This window comes from Phallusia mammillata, chromosome 1 (assembly GCF_965637545.1).
Source record: "Phallusia mammillata chromosome 1, kaPhaMamm4.hap1.1, whole genome shotgun sequence".
In the NCBI taxonomy this organism is placed as follows: domain Eukaryota; kingdom Metazoa; phylum Chordata; class Ascidiacea; order Phlebobranchia; family Ascidiidae; genus Phallusia; species Phallusia mammillata.
This window is the reverse complement of record NC_137252.1, coordinates 18,191,960-18,217,696: the sequence shown is the minus strand read 5'-3', so window position 1 is coordinate 18,217,696 and position 25,737 is coordinate 18,191,960. Positions and strand designations below refer to the sequence as shown.

The 25,737-nt window shown below is 36.8% G+C and overlaps 2 protein-coding genes across 3 annotated transcripts; one reads left to right on the top strand and one right to left on the bottom strand.

The window, feature by feature from the left end:
- Window positions 1-195: 195 nt before the first annotated feature.
- On the top strand, window positions 196-2,734 carry LOC145213156 (uncharacterized). The gene is made up of 5 exons (XM_080081394.1): window positions 196-351; window positions 481-576; window positions 794-906; window positions 1,033-1,159; window positions 1,218-2,734. Exons 1-5 carry the CDS (start codon window positions 306-308, stop codon window positions 1,421-1,423), a joined length of 588 nt encoding a protein of 195 aa, XP_079937520.1. The 5' UTR covers window positions 196-305; the 3' UTR covers window positions 1,424-2,734.
- Window positions 2,735-3,436: 702 nt separating this feature from the next.
- LOC145213111 (signal transducer and activator of transcription 5B-like) lies at window positions 3,437-24,425 on the bottom strand. 2 transcript variants are annotated; one of them, XM_080081352.1, is made up of 21 exons: window positions 24,261-24,425; window positions 23,152-23,260; window positions 22,456-22,612; window positions 22,211-22,379; window positions 10,546-10,632; window positions 10,057-10,149; window positions 9,621-9,720; window positions 9,075-9,181; window positions 8,735-8,889; window positions 8,274-8,432; window positions 7,775-7,877; window positions 7,574-7,653; window positions 7,351-7,438; window positions 7,045-7,176; window positions 6,830-6,922; window positions 6,276-6,438; window positions 5,861-6,011; window positions 5,259-5,395; window positions 4,920-5,084; window positions 4,570-4,707; window positions 3,437-4,259 (listed from the first exon to the last, which is right to left on the bottom strand). In XM_080081352.1, exons 1-21 carry the CDS (start codon window positions 24,303-24,305, stop codon window positions 4,177-4,179), a joined length of 2,514 nt encoding a protein of 837 aa, XP_079937478.1. In that variant the 5' UTR covers window positions 24,306-24,425; the 3' UTR covers window positions 3,437-4,176. The 2 variants fall into 2 exon arrangements, with proteins under 2 accessions (XP_079937478.1, XP_079937484.1); XM_080081358.1 differs by having other exon boundaries at window positions 10,546-10,629.
- Between the last annotated feature and the right edge of the window lie 1,312 nt (window positions 24,426-25,737).

The window sequence follows — 25,737 nt, the reverse complement described above, 5'->3', positions numbered from 1 at the left end:
AAGTTTCAATTTAGGTTATCATACAATACAATCTTACAGAGTACGTAAAATATTATAAGTAACAAGCTTCAATTTATAGTTTTGCAAAAAGCACACACAATTGCATTGCAATTATTTAAGTTGTGCCAATTATTTTCTTGTTGTAATTTTTATTCATCCATGCATTGAAGTAATTGATTACGGGGAAGTCCCAAATTGCGAAGACAAATAACTTATCCTTTGGTTGATTTACAATTTTTATGCTGTCAGTCCTAGTTTTACAATAGTGTTGTTTTAAGTGTAGTTGCACTGGTCTAAAATCTGCAATGAAATCGAAGTTGTCGGTGCTTTTCAATGTACCCAATATTATAGGTTTGTGTGGCAGTCGCTTGTGCAAGTAAATTAATTGTTAATCTATTTGGGTAAACTATTTTCTCTTCAACATTTTAAGTTATAATTTTTGTGTTAGAACAACTAGTTTAGTACTTGCATATTTTACAGGCTACATACGCTTCATCTTAATATGCATAGCATGGAAGAATATTACAGATGCAAAAATATTTCTACTTTTTTTTGGTGCCAATTGTATGCTGGACAGTAAGTTAAACTTCACGATTTTACTCTTCACATATAGTATGCCTGTATGATATTTTGCAACATGAAGTTGCACATAAAGCAATCATATATAAATGGCCAACAAATATATGTTTGAATACTTTATATAAATGCAAACTGTGCACACATCATCACTTTAATGCTAGGTTAATTATTACCCAAGCAGGCAACTTTACAAAGATGTCTATTTGAATTACAGTGCTGGATGGAATAGCAGCCAGATGCCTAAACCAGGTTTCCAACTATGGGGCAGTCCTTGATGTTGTTGTGGATATATTTGGTCGAGGGGTAACTTGGTGTTTTTTGGGAAAGGTGACTTAGATTCTATTTTTTTTAAATGCCTATTATATTTTTTTGAATGCCTATTGTAGATTTGCAGTAACTGTGTTTGATACCAACTGACTTGCCACCTAAAAAACATTTACAATATTTGTACAGTATGGGTATGTGGTCCCAGCCTGGGAGTGGTTTGTTTTTGCTTGCAATCACGCTCAAGTGAGGGGAGTCCAATGGAAGGAACAATTTAAATTGGCGCCAAAATTAGTCAAAAGAGTAATGTCACACAGTAGGTTGTTTATTTGGTTTTTAACTAGCTGCAATGATTTAGATTGCCCAATCTTTAGATTTCAAAACACCACTTGGTATGTTGGTAATGTGTGGAATTTTTGGTCTTCCGATTGCTTTGTATTGTGACCAATATACAACACTTCCAGTCATAATGCCAACAGTGTTTAGTGCCTGCCTGTGCATATTAGGAATTGGAAGACTGTTGGGATTTTATGTTGAAGCATGGTGTGTTGTGCAACACATATCAAAAATGCTGCTATAATTGATTGAAATATTTTTTTATGAATAAACATATGAAGTGTACTGTTTGTTTGATAAACATATTTTTTAATACTTACAAGGTCTTTTTGTGTAAACAAAGATCAATAATACTAGATTTGTTTACTAATTGAAGGTTTACCTTTGATTAAGTAATTTGTGTCTGAAAAAAACTTTAAATGCATGACATGTAATGTTTTTTATGTGCTGCACTATTCAAGCTAAAAAATGTGCAATTATGTTAACATTTTGCCACACATGTAAGAATGTACTTTTTCCCTGTTGATTGTTCTGGCTAACTATGGGATTTTGATTTTACTTGCTTTTTTCTCGTTTTTTTTGGTCCCTAAGGTTTGTCCAGTGTAGCGGCCATCATATTATTGTGTACAATGTTTACATTACCGTTTGCATTTTCTTGTGCAAAAGCATTTCATAGAGCGACAGGAAATGGATTTTAACTCGTCACAATAGGTTTTCAAAGATATAACATTTCTGTTCTTTCAATAGCAAAAAAAATATTGAGTCATTTTGTTCTTCTAGTAGAATTTTCTACACACCAACCCCTCATTTGCCATGAAATGTTAATGGATTTGAATAAAATTTTTACAGGTGGTAAATAAGACATGTAGATGTGGAATCGGTTTTGTTTGAGTCGATAGCCCTAAAATTTACCCCTAGCCCCCCAAAATGGGTAAATTTATAAACAATGTCTAATTAAATTAAATTTAGATGGTTTGTAGAATTTTTTTGATAGGTGTTGATTGTTGTGTTTTACCCTATACTTCCATTATTTATCCCTTTATTTCCTTCAAAATAGAACAATAAATAGGACAAACTTTAAACAATGTCTGAATTTAATAGGATTTGCATAGTTTGTACTTCACATAGCATGATTATTTAAGCATAGTATTGATCATGGTGTTTGACCTAGCAACGCTGAACTTTCTTTTGGTTATCTCTTGAAACGCATTATGTACAACTTTGCATGCGTGGGGATCCATGAGTTTCTGCCTGCAGAAACAAAATATGGTTAAAATCAACAATGACTAATATGGGACCCAATATAAAGTAAGAATGGGGAAGTATATTAATGTTTAAAAAATATGTCACAGTGTATGTGCAATGGCAAGCTGAGTCACCATTCTAGTTTGTTTCTATAATTACGTTGGTGCATTATAAATAATCAGTATTTTTTGTAATGTGATGGTACTTACCTTTCTTCAACCAGGTTGTAAAACTTTTAAAGTTGCAAATTGATAGTGGCAAATATTTATGTAATTTGATTGACATGTTTAATAAAATTGTTTGTGCTATACTTGTGATCTTGCTAAATGGTTTAGTACCAAAATGTTTTAAGCAGAAGTGTAATTTTGTTTTTATGATTTTTTATTTGCATGTTTGTAGTTTTGTGTAATTGTATCACAAAAACAAAACCATGTTGTTGTTTTTCACAACCCTAAATGGTTGCTGTTTGTCTCAATCTGACGTAAACAGTTAACTCAGGAAGTAAATCAATTATCTTCTATTATTAAGACTGCACCAGCATTAATGTTGTTGATAAATAACCAACAACAAACATAGAAGTATTTTGGAAATTATTGCACATAGATTTCAAGTTAAAAGTGGTCAACAGATTAAGGTTTCGTTGGTTCAGGCAATAAGCCTGTAGAGTTTAAGTTAATCTTTTGCCAGATTTCTTTTGTGGCCATTCTGCAGTTTCTCAATTTTGCATCAACATTTAGTGCATCAGACTCATCTTAAAAAAGGTCCGTTTACCATTGTAGACCATATCTCACCCCACCTCCTGTGCTTGAAGCAGAAAAGTACCTGTCATACACCCTTCTACATGGCAGAATATTTTAGCTAAAGAAATGTAACTTCACAAAAAAATTCAATGACCCCTGACACTTCTTTCAAACACCCTGTAAAATAATAAAAAATGCATCCGACATAAACTTTGTATTGGTTGATTACATACAAGCTGTTATGCAATCAGTCACCAATAAATACTCAAGCATTTAGTTTTCAATGAGTTTATTTACAGCAACTGCACACACGTGTTATGCACACAAAGCAAGTCAACAGGTTTTTATAAAAGCCAACAATAAAGTGCAAAAATTAGCGCAGAAGATTATTCGGCAAAAAGCGCAAGCAAAGAAAAGCAAAATATGCAACGGACACTGCAGAAATGTTGAAACAATTTTCGATTTTACACACATTGGTTCCACCAGCAGCGGATGAATCAGATTTAACCAAGATTAATTTGCGACATAATTTTTGTTTAGGGACGATTGCTTGCAAAGCTTTTAATCCAAACTGTGAAAGAGGGCGATTTTATGCTGTATGAAGATTAGCTGAACAATTCTTGAGCCAATGTACAATCTATGTCCAAGAAGAAGACAATAATTATATATTCTACATAAATGATTTGAGCACAAACAGTAACACCACCCGCTTCGATTAGTTCTCAGCTTTCTTATAAGGTTGCTCTTAACATCCCAAACTCGTTTTAAAAAACGATGGCTCAAACACAATCACGGCAACACACAACAAAAATTTAAAACTTTGGCAATGAAAGATTATCTACAAATGCGCCCGTGTGACAAACACAAAAAATCAGTAAAGTTTATGGCGACTAGGCCCTTTGGGTGGAATGCAGAAAAGCGAAAATAACAATATGCAGCAGGGTATAGCGTATGTATACTGTACTAACGGAACTTTTTTTTTCGCAAAATATCGCCAATCCGATGGGCTTAGTTACGGCTGAGTGTCATTTCCCATCGAGATATCCAAGCTTTCATGCCGACTGACGTTAGGTGAAAACGGTTCCGAAACAGAGCCTAAAACATTAAAAACTGTCTTTTTCGTTTGCTTGTAATGGAAAGCAATCAAATAAACTTAAAAAGAGGCAATAGTTTTATGTAACAATGCAAAATACAAATCAGGGTAATTTACCAAATTATTTATTTACTGCGAATGTTTTCAAACCCAAACCCGTATATCTAGTTCTACATTGGGCGGCCTCGAATTTCGACTTCACTCGTTCAATATGTATCGAGTCCAGGTAAAGGGGCGTTTAATTTTTATTTCACGACTTTATTGACGTTAACGGGTCTTTGTACTCTGAATTACAAAGGGCACAGCTTGTACCTGGAGATAAAACACCTGGCGAAAGGACATCCCCGTTGGGTGAAATAGTTTGACTGGGAGACTGACGCTGCTGGTGACTTCCTTTTAGAACAACGTGCATCTCTTTCGGCCAGTAATCATCGTCATTTGTCGAGGGTTCTGTGCAATAATGGTCACAAGTTCATTATTTGCGCTAAGGTAAATTGTGATTTTTTACACATCGTATTGAATGACTATAATTTTTATCAGTACCGACGAACTATCTTGGGAAATTGAGACGTTCGAGTGTGTGAAAAAAACTAAATCTGGTTTTAAACAATTATGCCTAAGCTGCATGGCTTGTTTAGCCCAATTTGGTAAACAATACCCACGTGGCTCAGGAGTATAGTGGGGACCGAACACATGCTCCTTTGGTGTTGCGGGATAAAGAAAGTGGAGATATTGAATGTCTTTCACCATGTCTGGGAGACTGCGCTGCTGAAATTTTTTAACTGTGTCTGGTTGCAGATGCCCGACCTCATATCCACGGTTCGGATCTGAGGATGTAAACAACACGTTAAGTCCTGAGCAAGGAAGTTTTTGTGCTATCTCATTTGACATTAACTGAAATCCTATTGTCATGGCAAATTCATTTATTGTAACTGCTTGTTATTAAACCACGTTTCATGCCCAGGAATGTGACAGGATCCATAAACTATTTTACAACTTACTGTCTTTGCATACAGTATAGCAGGATATTGACAAAGCGCCGAGCACTGTATCGCTAAATCGGAACATGAAAGTTCCTGGCGAGCGCTGAAGCAGCATTTTCTGACTCGTCGCTTTGCTGACAAAACCTTGAATTAATCTGTAATGATCAAATCTGCCGGTTAGATCTAAAAAGCCCGAAAATACAGGTTTAAGCTGGGCCAGAACCAAACATTCTATCTATACAATGCTTAAGTCTGTTTTCAACAGCGGTGGCTGATTTGAAGTGCGACGAAGCTGTAACAAGGATTTTACATGAGTTATATTCATAGAAGACAGAGAAAGAAAACTAAGGAGTTCGGCATGTGTCTTGTTATCAACCTCGAAATAAAAAATATGTGTAACATCTTCTTTGGTGTTGAAGTTATTTGATATTTTTAAAAGATGGTGTTTTACACAAGCCGTTTGCTTGCAAGAAATTCGCGCGCATTTGATGCACATTATAACAACGTCTAGTAGTAGACTTGTTTGATTAGTAAAATTAAGTTGCGTTGAGAAGTAAACGTCATCAACAATTTCAGTAAAAACGGCACAGCTTTACACATAACGAAACAAAATCTCTTACCCGAGATTCCAATATTTCTTTACAAAGTTGCTCGAAACCAACTCCATGACATTGAAAAACCATTTCCAAAATGTAAACGTTTTTCCGTGTAGGCTGTCATGGTTGAATTGCTTCCACGTGACCATGGTGCTTGGTTCAACAGATTCGGTGTCTGAAATCAACAAAGGTGGTCGGGTAAGAACGGAAAAATAGTTTGTTCGTCGTCAACCGAGGTAAAAATACTCTCACGGTGAATTGAAAGAAAAACATCAAATGCTACCTCAGGTAATTAGTTCAAAAAACACTATAAAAGTTTAACCAAGTATTGCTATATACTATAAAAGTTTGTTTGTTAGTTTTTCAGCAAAAAACTTTCCTTACTAACGTATACGTTTCACTGAATTGCATTTCACTATTTTTAAATGCTTAAACTTACTAAAGAGCTTGTGCGTCAAATACTTGGTAGCAGAAAGACTTAGACCGCCACCCTCCATGTGTACACTCGATTCGTTTTCACATTCTTTTTTCCAGAGCCAATGCAAACCATCAAGAATCCAACTCCATTGCACCTGACTTGGTACTTCAAAAGGTCGTCGAAACTAAAGAAAAGGGAACAAGTTAAGTGGGAATTCAAAATAAAAACAAACACTCATCAATCCTTGAAACTTTATTGCAGATTTTTGCTACACTCTTTTCGCTGTTAAGACTGTCATTTTTCGTGGCCACACAAACGTTCGGCGAAGTACATGCATGTAGCAGCAAAATATTTATTTTTTCGCATGACAAATTGCCATGACATGAGCGATAAACTTTTTAGGAAAGTATGGCACGTTTGTTCGCGAGTAAACACAGTTTGCTTAAGCCGGGTGTTGTTATATACAAATCGTTGTAATTTTGATAATTTAGTGTTTGGACATATTGCCCAGCATTTTCTTGTAATCGGCGAAATCCTGCCAAGGTGCACACAAAACATAAGCAGTTCCAACTCACCGCATCGGAAAAGGCATTATCCCAAAAAATAGTGGCGCGTGCATCCGCTTCCTGTTTTCCGTGGGATATTACAACGATGGGCAAAGACATGGTCTGAAATTATAAAAACAATTGCCAACACATCGTCAAAGCAGAATACACACAAGATAAAAATGGTTTATAAGGTGTCGAAAAATTGAAAACGAATAAAACAGAGTAAAGATAAAGTATTTTACCTGTGCAGTGACTTCGTATTCTGTGTTGGACGATAAACGAACACGAATTTGGGATCGAAACACCATACAATACTTCTCCTCGGCGACTGTGTCAGCTCTGCCTTTGTCACCGCGCATCTTCATTTTAAGCGTCTAAAAACGAAACAAACATTCAGAAAGATATCGCTCAAGCGATATACATGGAACTTACGGCGCATAGTAAAATGTGATACAAAACTTTCCACCATGTACTTTTTAGACGTAATTTTCTGATTTGATTTCGGGTTGTGGCATATTTTGGTTTGGCTCATGATAAAATAAACTTACCATATTGGTCATGTGAATATGAAGTTGTTTTGTCTGTTCGTTGTAATCCGAATTTTTTAGGTTGTTTACAATTTCGCCTGACGTAGACCTGTAAATAGTGTTAAAAGCAACTAATGATGACTGCGAAATAGTGAAAACCACAAAATATTGCTTTTAAACAAATAAAACAACGGTTGATTTAGGTTAATGTTAACGGGGAAGCACATTGTGAAACTGTACTTACATGGGCGTTGTTGGCCCGGTGTCTTTTATTGCACAAGCAACGTCACTCGTTACCAAAGATACTTTGGTCGGAAAGCTGTACTGTAATGTAAATTGACGAGGTTACGGCCAAGCTTTATGCAACTAAAAAGTTTAAGCATATTTTCTGAGGATGAACATTACCTAAAAATTGTAAACAGAAAGAATATCAACAAAAACTTACTTGGTGAAGACCGAGACCGTTCGACACTAGGTGGCGCAAATGACAAGCGAATTTCTTGTCTTTCATAAGAACTTGCGGTGGTTGTTTCTCGACGACAAGTCCACTAAAACACAAAACGGTAGAACATGATATTACAAGTAAGTGGTGGGAGGATTCGAAATTTCTTAGCGATCTAATAATACAAAGATTCCAACAATATTTGCAAATCAACAACCGCGGGTTGTGTGTAAATACACAAATCAAATTGCTGTATTACGAGTTACGACTGCATCGTTTACATTTGTCCCTATTGACCAGTCAACAACAGCCTATTGGTAAGAATAATAATCACAACGCCTAATTATTTAATAATTAATCAAGAAATGCGTGGCGATAACACAAATGAAATGTAAGCTCAATAAACCAAACATATGTACATATTATATCAATATCTTTGGTCCCAGTGAAACACTGTATAAACCACTAGCGGATGCACAGAGGCAACAACTTTTTTTCTTACAATGTAACTATTTCTTTGATAAGGTTTTCGTAGCTGACTCTAAGACGCTCAAGGATTTCGATAAATTGCCTTTCTTCATCTACGGTGTTCACTTCAAGTTGGGTGAGATTGTAAATCTGATCAAGACTTAGTATCATCAATTCAGCTGTGGGTTTGCAGCTAAAAATAATAACTGGTAATCAGAAAACGTAACAAAGCACAAGCAAAAATACTGGACAATTGTTCCGTCCACCAGGTTGCATATTTAGTATAGTTTTTTGTCCAACTGGTGCAAAGTTATGTAACGCCGATCTGAAAGCTATCCTGAGTCATGATGCCGACAAAGCATTGCAAAAAACATTATCGAAAAAGTTAGTTTACATGGCAACATCGCTTATATGCACACTTGTAGACCAAGTGTTGCGTTCAAATACTTGAAACTTTAAAATGGTATCAGGTGGGCTGTGCTTGTGTTCACCTACCAGTCTTCGAGCTGATCAATATCATAGCTCTCCACGTATTTGCCGTTAGCTGCGAAGGCCTGTGCTCTCTGCCACTCAGCGATCTCATGGTGAATTTTGCTCAGTAGACCTTTTAAACGCGGAAAAACCCTTTCCCGATGCCAATCCAGTAGTGTCTAAATGCAAATAAATCAGTGTAGCGACTTTTAGGGCGCGAATAGTGTATGATTCCGTATGTTTAATCATACATCACGCTAAGCAATAACCAACACATGCCTTGCCGTTTCTGAAGACTAAAACCGTTACATTAGTCTTATAATTGGTCCGCCAAATCTTTAAACAGTAACAAAAATTAGCTTACCCTTCTGTTTTTGATCAGGGATTGTCTTAAATTGACGATGGTTTGCCACATGCGAGCTTCCTCTGCGTTCGTAATTTGACTCCTATCGTACGTGTCGATGACGTGAACTACGCACAACGTAGTGACGCATGAATACGCCTTACATGGCAACAAGACACAAATATGTTTTAAATTAAACTGTTCCAAAATCCTGTCACCCATGTTTTTAACACTTCGTTGATAAATGTTTTACACAAACAATTCATTAGGACAAGGTTTCAACGTTTAGAGATGCATGTTTTCACAGAAACGTCGGAAGGGCAACATTTGCGGCCTTACGCAACATCCAACAGGCGCGCCGCTTCCCAGATGGATCGCGGTTGTGTATTCACGTGTCCTTTCGTTTTTCCGGCTCCGTCTTCCCGATAACGCATGGTTTAAATTGGATTAAATACGCGTTTTTTAACAAATGGGTATGATGACATGGCAACAGATTTGAAAACGTTTTTTTTTTACAAAAATGCCGGTACTACTAGGGATTGGTGTGTCATGTTATACTACACTTACCATTTCCACCCGTGCACAGCCTCAAGCGCTGAAAGTCACTGAAAGTTTGTTCCAGTACTCCCCCGACTTCACGACAGAATTCCCGCATCTCCGAAATATCCTATTCAATAAAGTGCGTGTAATAAAATGTAAATTTTTGAGTAATGAAACTGCGACTGTCGGGGTTGGGGGTTTCACCTTAAACTGTGGTATATTTTCGGTGAGAGCGAACGTTTTTCTGGTTCAAAGAACACAGTGTATCACATGTTTGCTGACACAGTTTGTCAGATGCAAACTTCAATAACTCCCTAAAATGTTGTTTGTTTTCCACTTAACGGAATAATCGCGAGCAAACGACATTTACATATAGGCCTTGTTCATCTTTTACTTTCATTGTGTGGGAAATATCGCGGAGTCAGTACTGTAACAATTGTTGCTCAATAAAAATTTACCCCACCTTTGACAGATCTTGGAATCTTTGGGCAACACCTGGAGTATCATAAGGCGGACAAGTATTCACGTGTCCATTGGGGAACGATTGTGCCGTGTCCTAAACAATAAAGAGTTGCATTTTTATTGAATAAGGTAGTCTTCTCCACTGATTTTCGCAACAGTCGGTAGATAATGTTATGACTGATTTCACAAATACCCACGTAAATGTACATAAGTTTTAATCATCACATCCAGCCCCACATATTATTCAATCGCGCACAGCAACTACTCGGGCTTGGCAAAAAAAACATTGGTCAGGCAGGTTACTTGTTTGATTAAATTTCAAAGCCGTCTTGTCGAAAGTTCAACTACATTTCATTCGTGTTATATGCAATAAATATAATGTAAGAAAAAATGCAGAAACCAAGTGTTTATAAAACGTTCAAAAGTATGCTTTTAACAAAAAAAATCATCCTGGCACAGAAAAAATATATAGATTCGAAGTGCAACCTACCCGTGCTGTCAATATAATCCCGTGTTCCCGCTTTAACATTTTCTCGAATATCTTTACCAGGTCGATGGCCTGAAGCTGGTTCCTCTGCTTACAAGAATAGAACACAATCAGATTTTGTTCAACAGTAGACAGAACAGATACAAAGTTGAGCCTAACACACTACGTAAACACAAACAGCCTTTGTAGGTTCTGAAAAATTATAAGAAAACTAATTGCTAGTGCATGTGCATGTGCACAGCCTAAAATAATTCTTGGACTGATGGTTTTTGTTCTGTCTTGTCATGGAATTCAGCCGCGGGCGTTAAACACACTTGTACTTAGACGTAGCACATAGAAAACGTTAATATCAAAACAACGGCCTAAATCGCCCACATCACCAATTGCTTAGCGGCTTTAATGTGACAAACATTTTGTCAGCAAAATGCAAACAGTTTTATGTTTGGAGCGCTTAACAGTTTTCCGGAAACGTCATAAAGTCATTTTCGCCATTGTCACATCCCTTGTTTTGTTTGAACGAACTGTGTTCACCATAGGACTCGGAAATGCCAACCTCAACAACTGATCTCGTAAATGGTTAACACAACCGGGGAATTCACTTTCTGGTCAACAATCGTTATTCAAACAACTCTACGACAACACGTGGAAACAAGTTTCTAGTCATGTAGCCTGCATCATCCAATTTCTTGAAAATGACCAACGTTTCTTTTTGTCACAATGAAATAGTTGGAACTGTTTCTGAATCACAGGATAGTGGACTACCAGAAAAATAACCAAACAAACCACCGTTACACAGACTTAACACCTTAGGGTAGACTGTTCTAGGCAGGATATGTTTATTAGCCTGTATTCGAATGTTACCAGTTTCGTCTACTCTAATCTGCATTGGTTTGTCCCATTGTGCAAGTAAGGTCAGTCTAAAAACTATCATAACGAATCTCGACGCTACTTCAAACCCTCCAATGCTAAAATATATAATTTGCACCGACCGCTGTATGTCATTTCCTGATCTATGGTCTACCTCATCACCAGTTCGGGCTCCTGTCAGAAAAAACACCTCATACTTATTACTATGTGGGGAAGCCCACAAGAAGAATAGGAAAGGAGTACAACCAAGCCCTACAGTAATTTATAATCGCAAAAAATTGCAAATACACGCACTAAAAGCTTAATGCCAAGGTACAAAATCTACACACTTTGCCATGCCATTATGTAAAATGAGTTTTAACCATCATAAAATAACATAACAGAACATAACAACACTCGAACCTACTAAAACTACATTAAAAACATAACCATGTTGTCTGTTAGCGGGAACGTTGCCTATTCGTACTCTTGTTAGAGGACAAGTCTGTTTTTGAACTCTCTCATAATTTGTAGCCACCAGTTATACATATGTTGTATCGTCCATAATTAGAAAAAAACAGTTTGCTAAACTCAATACACACTGTTACAAATTGTTACACTAGGTTGTAAACCACATTGCTTGCGGGTATAAATTAATTGGATAGTACCCAAACCAAGTGGCATGAACTGACATACTTAAAACGGAGACAATTTGATTCCACAACTCAACCACAAGTATACAAGTTCGCTTGCTGATTAAAGGTAGAACAATTTGTCGTCCTTGCTACACTGCTCAGCTGTTAAGATTTCAACAACCATATCTTTGCTAGGCACAAAATACGATTAAATTCGCTCATCTGGGTCCAGACAGGCAAAGCGTCAAGGTCACAACACAGACTGCTGTCGCGCATTGTCAAAGGAACTGGTACAGCTACTGAGTAAATACGGGCGATCCAGCTTATTAGGCGCAATAGCCGTTGGCTGTAGCTCAGGAGTCAGTATTGGCACACCGCGTGGCTTTGCATAATGTGGTGTGCGGTTGTCATGCGTGCATTGTGGTTTCACTTTCGGCTGAATATAACCACACCGGAAAATGTTTTCCGGGAAAATAATAGATGTGTGACACTGTTTGTTTCGCAAGTGGTGATTTTCTTGTGTTTGAGGTCTGAACACCAACGCGGATTTTGAAACCGTTGTAACATGTTACACCAGAGATTATAGAATTTTTTAGCAAAACCTCCTAAACAGCTTGGTAATTTAACAAAGTGGGTGCAACAGGTAATACAAGCTGAAAGAGGTGTATAAGAAGCAAAGGATACACAAGTCGTCGTTGTTATTTGCCAGCAAACATTGCACTCATAATGTCATATTCACCTATGGATTAGAATGCTATTTTGGGGGGTTAAATTGATCAGTCAGGAAGGCCGCCCGGGGTTTCTTGGTAACCCAGACAGCAGGGAAAGGAGAAAGTTATTGTTTTGTAATTCAATAGTCGGACATGCGACGTGGCATAAACCAAATTTACAATCGCACATTGAGGATACTAATGTCAAACAGAAGGTCTAACGCAGGGCGGGCCGAAAACGTTTAAACCTTACATACGTCAATCAGGTCAGATCGGCTCGTTTTGCAAAGGCCTATTTCCAGCAATGTTTATATTTTTGAAAACAGTACGACAAGTTAAACACACCACGAAGACATTAACAGTATTGTACGTGCAAGTAGAAAAGTAGCGATGTATAACTTTCTTCAGCAATACTGCACTGAAAGGTCAAACTGTTTGGATGAAAAATAAACGGACGAAAATACCCTCTGTAAGATAACGTTTCAGGCGAGTCCGTAAACAAAGCAAAACAGCATTTCGCACGATGACATTAAAAGCAGCCCAAAATACAATTCCACAGACATAAAGTTGCACCTCTGTTGGATAAATCAAAACGTATAGTTGGTTTGCTAAAAATTGACCATGTTCAAGGTTAGGTCGTTTTTTAATCAGACGATCGTGAATTGACCTTCAACCACAATTCTGCGCTCGTTTTGTTTACAAAAGGCTAGCTAATAGAAATTCAAGTACGGAATACTGACACCGTGTAATGCTGTCGTCTGGTACAGTTTAGCTTTACAACTCTGACTTCGTTGTTTTATTTACACACGTAAATACATGCCCAGGATTTGCGGAAAGGGGATGTATACTTTAAAAGTTTGTTAATTACTCTGAGAGCAGACATTCCAAAGTTCTCGAACTGTTAAAAAAAAGTTGCTACAGCTGACTGGCTTCAGCTCACATATCCTTCTAGCAGCAAAGAAACTATAGCACAAGGTCTGTTGAAAATTAAGTCACAAGGTCTTTTTGAAAATTAACTACACAAGTTTCACTTAAAAGACTTCGCAAAAATATGCGAAGTTTTGTCTGTTTGACATTGAAAACAAAAAGGCTTACCACCCGCTTAAGCAAACACCTAGGTACAAACGTGACACTTGCCTTGGTCACGAATGAGCAAAACGTCTAGAAACAGTTCACTGATTTTTTTCGCTTGGCAGCGCTCCATTGAAGAGGAAAGGACTTACACAACAGTTTCGTCACTGCAAGTATAGAGGCAAAGCAAAAACGCAAACTGTAAAGCCTGGATTGATGAAGCAAGTTAACATGTCCGGTTTGGATCAAATGGCATTGGCGCAGGATTAACATTTTTAGAAAAGTTTTACCATTTGTCTAAATTTAAACTATTGATTTTCCAAACGTTGTGAAAATGACAAACATTAGTGCGCTAAATAAATACACTTCTCGAAAGCATAACAAAAAAAGTTATAGAAGCTCATCCATATAATCCTAATCCAATACAAAGTGGTCTTAAACCACCGACTTCCGACATTTCACTAAAGTGCTGTATAGATGATGGAGCACACAAAATTTTCATTAGCCAGATGGAAAACCAGCGGAAAATCCGTATGTTTGTCACAGCAAGGCTTGTTCCAAGTAAACGCATCATCGACAAAAACTATTATTACATGAGCAACGAGCATACAAAAGCAGAAAAACAACTCGAAAGTTGGTTTTAACCAAATTGTTAGTCCAAATTCACTAAAGTGTTCCTAATTTAAGAAAAAAAATTTCAAAAAAATTCCCACAGCAACGAGTTTTTAGTAGAATAATCGTTTCTGCATGAAGAAACCCATTGTTTCAGGTACATGCAAAGTTGTTGCTTATGATTAGTTTCCAAATACATAAAAAATGCAACAACAGTAGCCAATCACTAATTTAATTTACTGTTGTAGGTTTTCCTAAACTTAAAATTGTTTCTATATTACTTGTATTTTATAAGGATATTGCGCAAAGATTTGATTTATGGAGCTAATGGCTAATGGATAAATGGTATCCTGCTATCAACATGAAGTGGGGACAGACGAACAATGAAAACATTTCGTTCAAAACAGACATGCATTTTATGCAAACATTTAACAAAACATTCAGGGGCAGACATTTGGTTTTCGGTCCGTACCGTAGCCCCCCAGGGTTTACTTTTTACTTTTTGTTTGATGTATGTGAATAAATCCTCACAAAACTGTTACTCGTTAAAATATAAAATTACGGTATTGTGTCGTTTTTTGCAGTAATAAACAACTGTTGGTTTTAGTCAGTAGGCCTATTTTTGCCACCATTTTTATTGTGAAGGCTTACCGTAAAACTTGGATAACGCAATTCGAAATTTAACTAGAAGGGTGCCTTAGCACATATTGCCCTTGTGTATACACCATAACCTATTTCAAAACATTGATATATTTCCTATGCTTATTTTATATTGGGTCCCATACCATCTACTGTCTTTTATAACCTTAGTTGTTTCTGCAAGCAGAAACTCATGGGTCCCCACACATGCAAAGTTGTAGATAATGGATTTCAAGAGATAACCATGTGAACGTTTAGTGTTGTAAGGTAAAACGCAGTGATCGGCACTGGGCTTAAATAATAATACTATGTAGAGTACAAACTATATAAATTTAGATTCACCCCAGATATTGTTTGAAGTATGTCCTATTTAACGTTCCTTTTCAAAGAAACGAAGGAGTAAGTAGTGGCATAATAGGGTAAAACAAAAAATAAATAGCAAATTCTACAAGCTGTCCAGTTTTCATTCAATTCGAACATTGTGAAAAGGGTCACCCATTTTAGGAATTAGTTGGTTAAGTTGTGGTGCTACAGGGCAAAACATAACATTTGAGGACTTAGTATGTTTAATAAACTTTGCAAAATTTCATATAATTAGGACATTTTTTAAAAGTTCATTTATTTTAGGGCTACAAGGTAAAACACATCAATTGAAACCTACAAAAAGCATAGTCCACATGCTACCCAAATTTTATCCAATCCCGACACTGTTTAAAAAACTGACCCATTTTAGGGGGCTAGTAGGGTAACTAATGGGGTCCGACACATAAACTAAAAAAATAGGAAACCTCAATGACTCAATCAACAGTACTGCAAAATTTCAGCCAAATCCGCCAATGTTTAAAACTTCGACCACTAGATGTGTTTTGAGCAACAACCGTTAATGTTTCTGACGTCATAGGGCTGTTAACAACCCCCTAACTTGCCATGGCACAAAAACGTTCACCAAAACGTTGCCCTTGTAACACTATTGAGCAACAGAAATCTTTCGTTTGTGGTGTCCAGTAACATACAAATACGTTTTACACTTTGGGGGCTTGTGGGGTAAATGTTAGGGCTGCAGGGTTGAACACAACAATCGACAACTATAAATGGCATACTCCACAAGCTATCCAAATTTCAGCCAATTCTGACACTGTTTACAAACTCACCCAATTTAGGGGGCTAGCGGGGTAAATACTAGGGTTATTTGGACAAACAAAGTGAGATGCACATCTACATAACTTTATCTACCATCTGTAGCAGTTTCAGCCAAATCCATCAAACATTTGATGGAAAAACGAGTCGGACAAACTTTGGGAAGAAAATAACCCATTTTAGGGGGCTAGTGGGGTAAATGCTGGGGTTATCAACAAAAACAAAGTGGGATGCACATCTACATAACTATATCTACCATCTGTGTAAATTTCAGCCAAATCCATCAAACATTTGATGGAAAAACGAGTCGGACAAACTTTGGGAAGAAAATAACCCATTTTAGGGGGCTAGCGGGGTAAATACTGGGGTTATCAACAAAAACAAAGTGGGATGCACATCCACATAACTATATCTACCATCTGTGTAAATTTCATCCAAATCCATCAAACATTTGATGGAAAAACGAGTCGGACAAACTTTGGGAAGAAAAAAAAACAATTCGAGCAAAATCAATATGTGTCCCCTTCAGGGCAGGGGACCCATAATTATCCAAAGACAACTCTTTAGCGCCACCATGTCGTTTTTAACATGATAAAAAACTACTGTCAGGTAAAATAAGACACCGTACTGCCGTTAACATATAAAAAGATTTTGAAAACTATTCCAAACCTTTGGTTTACGTACCGCAAAATGCGTTCGCCCGAAAATCGGAATCCCCGCCGGCTATTCTTACTACCAGAACACAAGCAGTGGCAAAATACGAGCACTTTTCGTGTGACATGCAAAATAAACTTGATCATCATTTAAATTCAAGGATTTGCTGTTGTGTAAATATCACCAACCGACAAAAATTTGTAAATTGGATTTAGCATTTCGACGGTATATGGGGTCTTACCAACAGACAAAAACATGTTTAAAAACACTAGACTAGACGGCTTTTAACATTTATAATACTTGGACTATCCCGTCGTTATGATGAAATGCGCAATTTTGGAAAGCGTGCTTTAAAATTTTGGGTAGAATTTTGGTTAATTGGTTTTGAACGAAGTTTTGGTGCAAAAACAATGACAAGAGGATTACAAATTGTAAGTCAAACGCCAATGTGAAGACAACATGTACACAAATGGTGCAAAACGGCGGTGCACAACCTTCGGTCGTACAGCCATGCGCGCCGTACGGTCATACGCAGCCGCAGAGAGGAGTTTGTGCGGCCGTGACCATGTTTAGTAAAATATATGTACTGGCAGCCGTGACGTAAATAAAACTCCTTGCCAACTATTTGGATTTTCAAACTGCTCGAAACAGATTTTGTGGGACTGGAAAGAGTATTACCAGCTAAACAACCATATGCGTCAGACTTTTTGTACGTCTCTTGCATGCAAACAAAGCAAAAAACTGGTACCACAATCGTCAGAATATAGCTTATGAGATATAATTTAGAAATAAATTTAAGTAAAGCAGCTACTTTGGTTCAAGTAAAAGTACATAATTTGGCGAACGCTTTGCACCGAGTGCAAATTTATTGTGATTGCACGCGTTTTGCTTTTTATTTTTGGTCCGCAAATTGTTTTCTAGATCTGGGACCCCGCAAACAAAACTTTAATTAAAAAGTCAAATCTTTCTGCTAAAATAAGTATCCGTAAAATACTTCAGGTGTGATTATCATGTCGGCAACGTATATCAATTAAACAAACAATTGCAAGGCCATACCAGGAACTTAGAGCGTTGATCATTAACACAAGCCAAAGTAAATCAAACCAAAGCAATACAAGCTATAAGGAAACAGTTTCACATGCCAACATTTGCGATGTTTCAACTAACTGTGGACAATGACTTTCACAAACCAGGCAACCTACATGGTTTTACCTATAGACGTGACAAGGCCACACCAAACAAAGTACGATTTCACTGGGACCTATAATGTAAGTGGGCTTTAAATCGGGTCTCGAACCCAAAATGACTATCCTAAAACCCGACCCAAACCAGAAATTTTATTGTTTTAAACCCGAATTAGGTGTGAAATTTAGCTTCACCAATGGGGAATTAAGGTGTTGTGTTATGGATCGTTGCCCAGGAGCGCATTCTTACAAGCGAGTTTTAGTCAAATATCGTCCATTTTTATTCCATTTCACGTGTATCGTTAAAAATGAGAAGAAAAAGTAACAAGACAAGAGAATGCACATGGTTGATGACATATCTTGTTCAAAATATGTGCGAAAATCCGGATTATGCGTTAAAGCTGTACGCGATTAACCAGACAAACTTTCTTAACAAATGATAGGCTACAGGTTGACATTCACAATCCCAGTTCGTTGAACAAACCAGTAGAGTTACGGTCTTATGTTGTTTTTGCATAAAACAACGGCTTTAGTCAGTAGGCCTGTTTTTGTCACCGTTTCTATTGTGAAGGCTTACCGCAAAACTTGTGTGGCACCAAATCCGAAAATGAATATTTCAGAGCACCTCTTTAGCGCCACCGTGTAGTTTTTAAGAACTTTCCGTACTGCCGTAAAATAAAAGAAAAAATTTGAAAACTATTCCAAACCTTTGGTTTAAGTAACGCAAAACGCCATAGCCCGAGAATCGGAATCCCCGCCGGCTATTCTTACTACCAGAACACAAGCAGTGGCAAACACAAGGATTTCTGTGTGACATGCAAAATAAACTTGATTACCATTTATTTTATTACGAGGAATTGCTGTCGTGGTAAATGCCTTAAGCAAAAGTTCTTGTAAATTGGATTTAGCATTTCGTCGTTATGCAGGGTCTTAACAACAGACGAAACCATGTTTGGACACACTATAGACCAGATTGGCCCGAGACTAAGAAAATGAAGGATCACATTAAGGCAGCGATTTCAAACCTTTTTCTGGTCCTTTTTCACCGCGTACCACCCATGCTTACAAGGAAATATTTTCAATCAGACAACTGTTACATTCTAAAAATAAAAATGTAATACAACGAAAAGCTCCGCACACTAATGAGCAATTTGTAAGTGCTTGCTTCCCATCAGCCGAGAAATGTCATTTGACACAATATTTCGTAAGTCAGGCTTTGGCTTCCAATATGTGCGAAATGGATTTAAATTTAATGAATTTATTGCGCTTGCAGTACATCTCAATTCCCTGGATACTATTTTAATGGTGAGCGCATAATCGTTTTTGCTATATTTATAATGGCGAAACAATTGGAGACAAAAGAGTTTGCAAAAAGTTACCGGCGTCCTAATTTTGCACCAGCGTTGCAAGTGATACGCAACCTGGTGTTTTAAGTCAGAATAAGCGACTTGTGTGTAAAATACGGAATAAATAAAATACCGGAAGGTATAGCATAGAAATGCCGTCGCGAGCCACCAGTGGTACGCGTACCATCGGTTGGAAACCACTGCACTAGGGTTTGGCAAATACTTGGCGGGCCGCACAGGAGAAAATCTTTTGTATCAAAGGACTGAATTTGCTGTTCTATTCTACTTCATGTTTTGAGGCACAAATATTATTTTTACTGAGCGCAACTGCACGCACTCATCAGTTACAACTGTTTTAAATTTCCTGCAAGTTCCAATGTTTGCAAAAAATATAATGCCTAGACCTAGATACATACTATTCTGTATATCTGATGATGAGCATATGATTTTGGACTGTGGCTACTGCAATCGATTCGATGATTTCTATGCAGAAACTGTTTGCAGGCCGCACTGTAGCTTCCGGCGGGTAGCATGCGGCCCGTGTGCCAGAGTTGGGAGCACTCTGCACTAGACATGCGAATATCCAGATTATGCGATTTAGCCATGTGCGATTAACCACATGAATTCTCAACAAATGATAGGCGACGGTTTGAGATTTACGATCCCTGTGATGTTAAAGGGAATGTTCGAATAAACAGATTCGTCAGTGTTGCGAAGTCAGCAGTTAGCCCGCACAGAATCAAAACATAGTTAAGTAATTTGGAACAACAGACTAGCATTGTCATTCATTTAAAAACAAAAACGTTGATAAATATTTGGCTTGAAACAGCTACATGATTCATCAAGTGCAAAAAACCAATGGGCAAGCAAGCAAGCAAATAATGTCTAGTAAATCAGTCTCTAGCCTAGAATAAAAAGAAATACAGGCATTAATTATTTTTTCGCTGCATGCTTCCAATTTGCATCCAACCATATTTACCCTCTGGAGAAGTTAGCCGCAAGTAAGCAGAAAAGAATTAATTGGTAACAGTTAAAAACGTTTCATACTGATTAGCAGAATTGCATTTATTGCAGCAATTGTTGGTGTTTTGCAATAAGAGGAGTCAGAATTTCACGCAGGTTAAAGATTCGGATTTCTTGTGCTCGCCCCGGGGAATAAGTACGATTGTTCCACTTCGTTGGCGGCAAATTTAAAGAGGCCATCGAATTATTTAGATGGAATCTCTTAACTTCAACGTGAGGCAACGTAATATTGTGTGCATCGGCACAAAACATGTTTTTGATCAAACAATAGTAAACGTTGGCAGATATTTGGTCACTTGCCATAAAACCACAAACTTTGTCGAAGGAAAATGCCCCTTTCCAGTATTCCAGCACAGCAAAGTTTAACGGCTACAAATTTCGCAAGTAGAGAAAAAAGCCACACCACAGTCTGCACCCTCTATTGTTATTTATTGTGTGATACACGTAAACTCTGCTAATGATAGATTGAAAAAATAGTTTTATGGTGCTTACAAATATACTTAAATAAACAAAGTTAAGCGACCTAAGCCTGAATGCAAAAAGTTAAAAAAGAAAGTCAAACTGTTAATACTGTTTCAGTGTTGTAGCAAAATTGCCTGGTCATGTAAGATTGACGTACTAATTTATTTTGTAATGGACAGCACGTTTTGGCATGCCGCCATGTACAGTAAACAAAAACAGTAACAGCATTGACCAGAATCTGATGAGCTTCGCGAGGGATTATGGGTGTTCCTGTAACAAGCACCGCCTTCCCCTTACCAGCACTCACGGGTGGCTCGGCTCAAACTTTCATCCTGTTTACTTGACGTCTGATTCTTACTCCCCAACGATACACCGGAAACAGTCGGTCACCGCCGTACAAGCGCAAATGGGCCATGGTAGTGTTTGCTACACGTGACCTCTTGCACGCGATTTTGCTAATTAAAAATCTCGCTCCCATAAGTTTGGAAATACTTCAGCATGTTTTAAGTTCTGTTCGTATGTGTTGATAGTAAACTGGGTATTGTCGTAATTTTGTGTACCCATGGTTCAAAACATTACAGCGTGTTATATATTATCGTAAAACAACATCGACAAGTCGTTAGAAGCACACATTAACATCACGTCGAGGTGCTGTTGTTCTAATGCCCACAGGGTGTGGAAGTAGTAAACCTAACAAAACTCCCAAGATAATTGTTGCAAACCGTCAAATAAAGTTCAAGGCAGTAAACCTTACAAAAACAGAATAATACATACGAATAGTTATAGTAAAAGAAAAGAGTACTTTATGACGCACTTTAAAATGCTATTTCAAGGTTAGTTTGAATGGACTTGCGCAACCGAAGTCCGCTAGCATTCGTGAAAACACAAAATAAACGAGGGTTAAAACTTCAAATACATTTTTTGCACGGAAAGATTAATAAATGCCGCATTTCCTTACTGGTTTGCAAGCAACATCACTTTAACCAGATTTTATAAGCAGTTTCTAATAGCATTCTGACTCCAGCAAACAAGGACAACTTTAACGTTTATCAACGATCACCTGACGTACGTTTGTTCAAGCATGACAGTTCTTGGAATTCGTAATGGAGTTACCTATTTACACGGAGTAGGGCGCCTGAATAGTACTTTTCGCCAGTATTGAGAAACGTACTACAGATTTAGTTACACTATGTAACACTTTTTGACAGCAATCAAAAACAGACACTACACAAGTTTTAGCTTGTTTCTAACTTTCAGCAAACACTATTGTTTTTCAACAATGATCAGAACGCAAATCCTTCAGATTTACAACCCACATATGCCATTGAGGAAAAAATGTAAATTCTCACCTCAAGTAGTGTTTGAAACTGTTGAAGTTTAACACGATCATCAGCTTGCATCGCAAAGTTTTCATCATTTAATCGTGTCCCAACTAGCTCTAAAAGGCTTTGTTTCACTGCCTTGGCCTTTGTAAGACTCTCTTGTGGTATTGGGTCATCTGTAGTATTAATTTGATGCCTAAGAACCAAAAAAGCAAGCTGATTATAAAACAATAATTTGAATTAGGTGAAATTGTAAAAGATAAACTTTTTACCAGCATTTGTGTTCAATTTCATCTGGAAAAATGGTCCTAATCTTCTGGTAAAGAGAAGAATCGGAAAAATAACGAGCCAATGAATTATTTATTGCTGGAATGTTCTTCTTCGAAATGTTTTCAATTTCTTTCCATTGGCCAATATAAGGTCCATTATCTGCAGCAAATAAAAATAAAAAGGAGTTATTAACCTTTCCAAAGTTTGTTCAGAGTAGATAACTGAACAAAAAAATATGCAGTTTATTATTTTTAATGTTTTATCATTAAATATTTTTACACTAAAGCTTTGTACAAATGAAAATCTACGAAATTGAAAGATCTGTAATGTACAAATTAAACGATGTTGTTTTTAAAGGTCTCATTAAGTCTTGAAGTCAAAAAATAACACCAATATTAAAGTATGATGGTTAAATTTAAGTAACACTAATACTTTAACTGCCTTTGTATGTTTATTTGACTTTCGCGTGCAAGTCTGGTGAACATTTTTAACCGTGTTAAACAATTTAACAAATTGGATAAATATAGTTTAAAAGAGTGTTTCTGAAAAAGTGGTTGATTCATTGCGAACAATCATGAAAAACATACTTGTTGCAAATCACAACCACTGGGGAACTTGGTATGGTACATGCATTTTTATGTTAAGAATGTTAAGGAAATTTTGTGTTGTTCGGCAAGACAAAATGCTAAAAAACATACCAGTATCGACTTCCACCTGTGTCGGTGACATTTGTTCATCCAGAATCTCCCGCAAATAGTCATCAATGTTCATATCACTTGGTATGGGAAATATAGAGGGCTGAAGCTCCTAAAACATGTGAACAGTTACGACGAAGAACCAAGTATAAAAAGTAATACTGCAAAAACAGTTTGAATTTGGCTCTTTGTACCTGCATTTTGCAATCATGCTCATGTTACAAAACAGTTTTATACTTGTTGTACTGAATGTAAGTGTAACTTACATTACTATTTAATTTGCATTCGACAGTGTTTGTCAATTGATTGTATACATATTATTTAATTTTGTTTTATGTACTATTGTACTATTATGTACTATTTAATGTACTGAATGTAAGTGTAACTTACATTACTATTTAATTTGCATTAGACAGTGTTTGTCAATTGATTGCATACATATTATTTAATTTTGAGAATAGTTTTATCAGGTATGTAAATATCCAGTTATATATTGTCTAACTCTAAACCAACATGTTTTAACCTGAAAGTAATGCCTATGTCTTAGCATTTAGTAAAGTTTGGTGGCAGTGCACTCATAATAAAACAACTAAAATCAGGATATTGCAGAAATCTTTATGAAATGCAAATACTGGTTGAAACAATCTTGTACAAACGCAAGATAGAGATTGTTTCACCAATTCAATAAAGACTTGATCTACAGTATCTTGTTTTACAATGAACTCCACTTTTGATCATGGCATGAATGTTTCTAAAGGCAGAAACAATAAATATACACACTATTCCAATGTGCTTCCTAATGTCAAAATTGCAACCAAAAACGGGGCTTAATATTACCAATTTATACTGTTCATGTCAATTTTACTATGTAACTATATATACACAGGGTTGTATCAAGCTTAAAGGACAACCAGGAAAAGAAACACTGATTTTCTGCCATCAGACAATTAAAAGCTTCTTCCATCAACAGTTACAATTTCTGGCAAAAAAACTAAATAGTATCACAGACACATATTAAAAAGTGACATTAAAAAACAAGCAAGTTGAAAAAAATAATAAAAGCAATCTATTTGATGTTTACTTATCTATTTAAAATAAGTTTTATACATTACCTCAAAATCAAGTTCTCCGATTCCATTTAGTATGTCTTGATCCATTCAGATTATATATACCAAATTTCAAAGCCAAATTTTGTGTTATTTTAAACAGCAATAAAAAAATTCCACACACTATGAAAAAGGCAATAAATGGGCAAGTTCCTGGAAATTACATAGTGTATTAGCAAAGTTTGTTTTATACACAAATCAAATTTGCACGAAGCCAGTTATTTTTGTAATTGTAAATGCTCGTTTTTTCATTTTTAGAGACGTGTCGACTTTGCGCCAAACGCAAATGTTATGCAAAGAAAATGCTGTGAAAAACGCAACGTTTGTAGTTTAATGACCTCAGCCGCTTATACATTTACCTTAGTTAGCTAAAACAGAATAGGTAAGAGACGAGGCACATTATGTGAAACAAGAAATCTAAAAAAAGCTTTCAAAAAAGGGTTTTGCAATCATTTTTATTCTTGTACAGTTTTACTTTCGTCAACACAGAGCACAATAGAAATTGCACGCATCATTAGTCACAAGTGGAAATCGCTGAACATTTGTTGCAAACACTCGATGGCGGAAAAGGTTTGTAGAAGCTATACATCGTTATAGGGGCCACAGGATTAAGGGGATTTCTATTTAATCGTATGTTTTAATATTTTCCCCTACTAACGAAAGTTTAACCGTATAAATATGCATGGATATGGCCCCTTTTCAAGTTTTAACAAGGGCCCGATACAACCATAAAATCGTACCCTTTCGAACCAGAGAGAGCAAAAAAAAATCCGAAAAAACGTCCTACATTTTTACGTAGTTGGTGAAATTGTAACAGACAGTAACAGGCACATGCTATGGCTATGACACATGCCCTGCCAATACTTGTATTTATTTTTTACAAAAAAGCCCGAATTTTAGCGCTTATTGTGGTCAAGTTCCACACATAGGCCCTACAGGCCTAAGTTTAACAGCCGAATCGTTTCTACTTACAGATTCTTCGTTTAAATCGACATGAAACAGTTGGCTACTAGTCAACAGTAGTGCACCACAGATGTTTGCTCTCACTCGTCCTTTGCAACGGATACTGCTATCTTAAGTCATTGATGTAGTATAGGCTAATTAAGGGACTTTTGGGCCTGTTTACAGACATGAAATAAAATGGTAGGGTGGAAAATCGAAAAAGTGTATTTATAGTTTCTGGACAACAAAACTTGTAGGGGTGGTAGGTATGTTGTCATACACAATTACGCAACTTTTGTTGTGAACACCTATGTGGTTCTAAGTACCCATGCAAATGTTGTGGTGCACCGTGCGCATATTTTCAAAATGTTTCCGAATTCGAACAACACCCAGTTTGAAGAGCGCCGATTTATCTAAAACAGTGTTTCTCAACCCGGGGATCGCAACCCCCAAACGGGTCGCTAAGCACTTTTGAGTGGGTCGCGAAGACGCAACCCAACTCGATTTATTCGCATCATAATGGGAATGATTTTATTCGTAT

Coding starts and splice junctions, on each gene's coding strand:
- LOC145213156 (XM_080081394.1), top strand. CDS start 306: ATGAAATCGAAGTTGTCGGTGCTTTTCAATGTACCCAATATTATAG. Junction 352..480: donor CAATGTACCCAATATTATAG/GTTTGTGTGGCA, acceptor CATATTTTACAG/GCTACATACGCTTCATCTTA. Junction 907..1,032: donor CTTGGTGTTTTTTGGGAAAG/GTGACTTAGATT, acceptor ATATTTGTACAG/TATGGGTATGTGGTCCCAGC.
- LOC145213111 (XM_080081352.1), bottom strand. CDS start 24,305: ATGGATCAAGACATACTAAATGGAATCGGAGAACTTGATTTTGAG. Junction 7,654..7,774: donor ACGGTCTCGGTCTTCACCAA/GTAAGTTTTTGT, acceptor TTTACATTACAG/TACAGCTTTCCGACCAAAGT. Junction 5,396..5,860: donor AAGAAATATTGGAATCTCGG/GTAAGAGATTTT, acceptor TGATCATTACAG/ATTAATTCAAGGTTTTGTCA.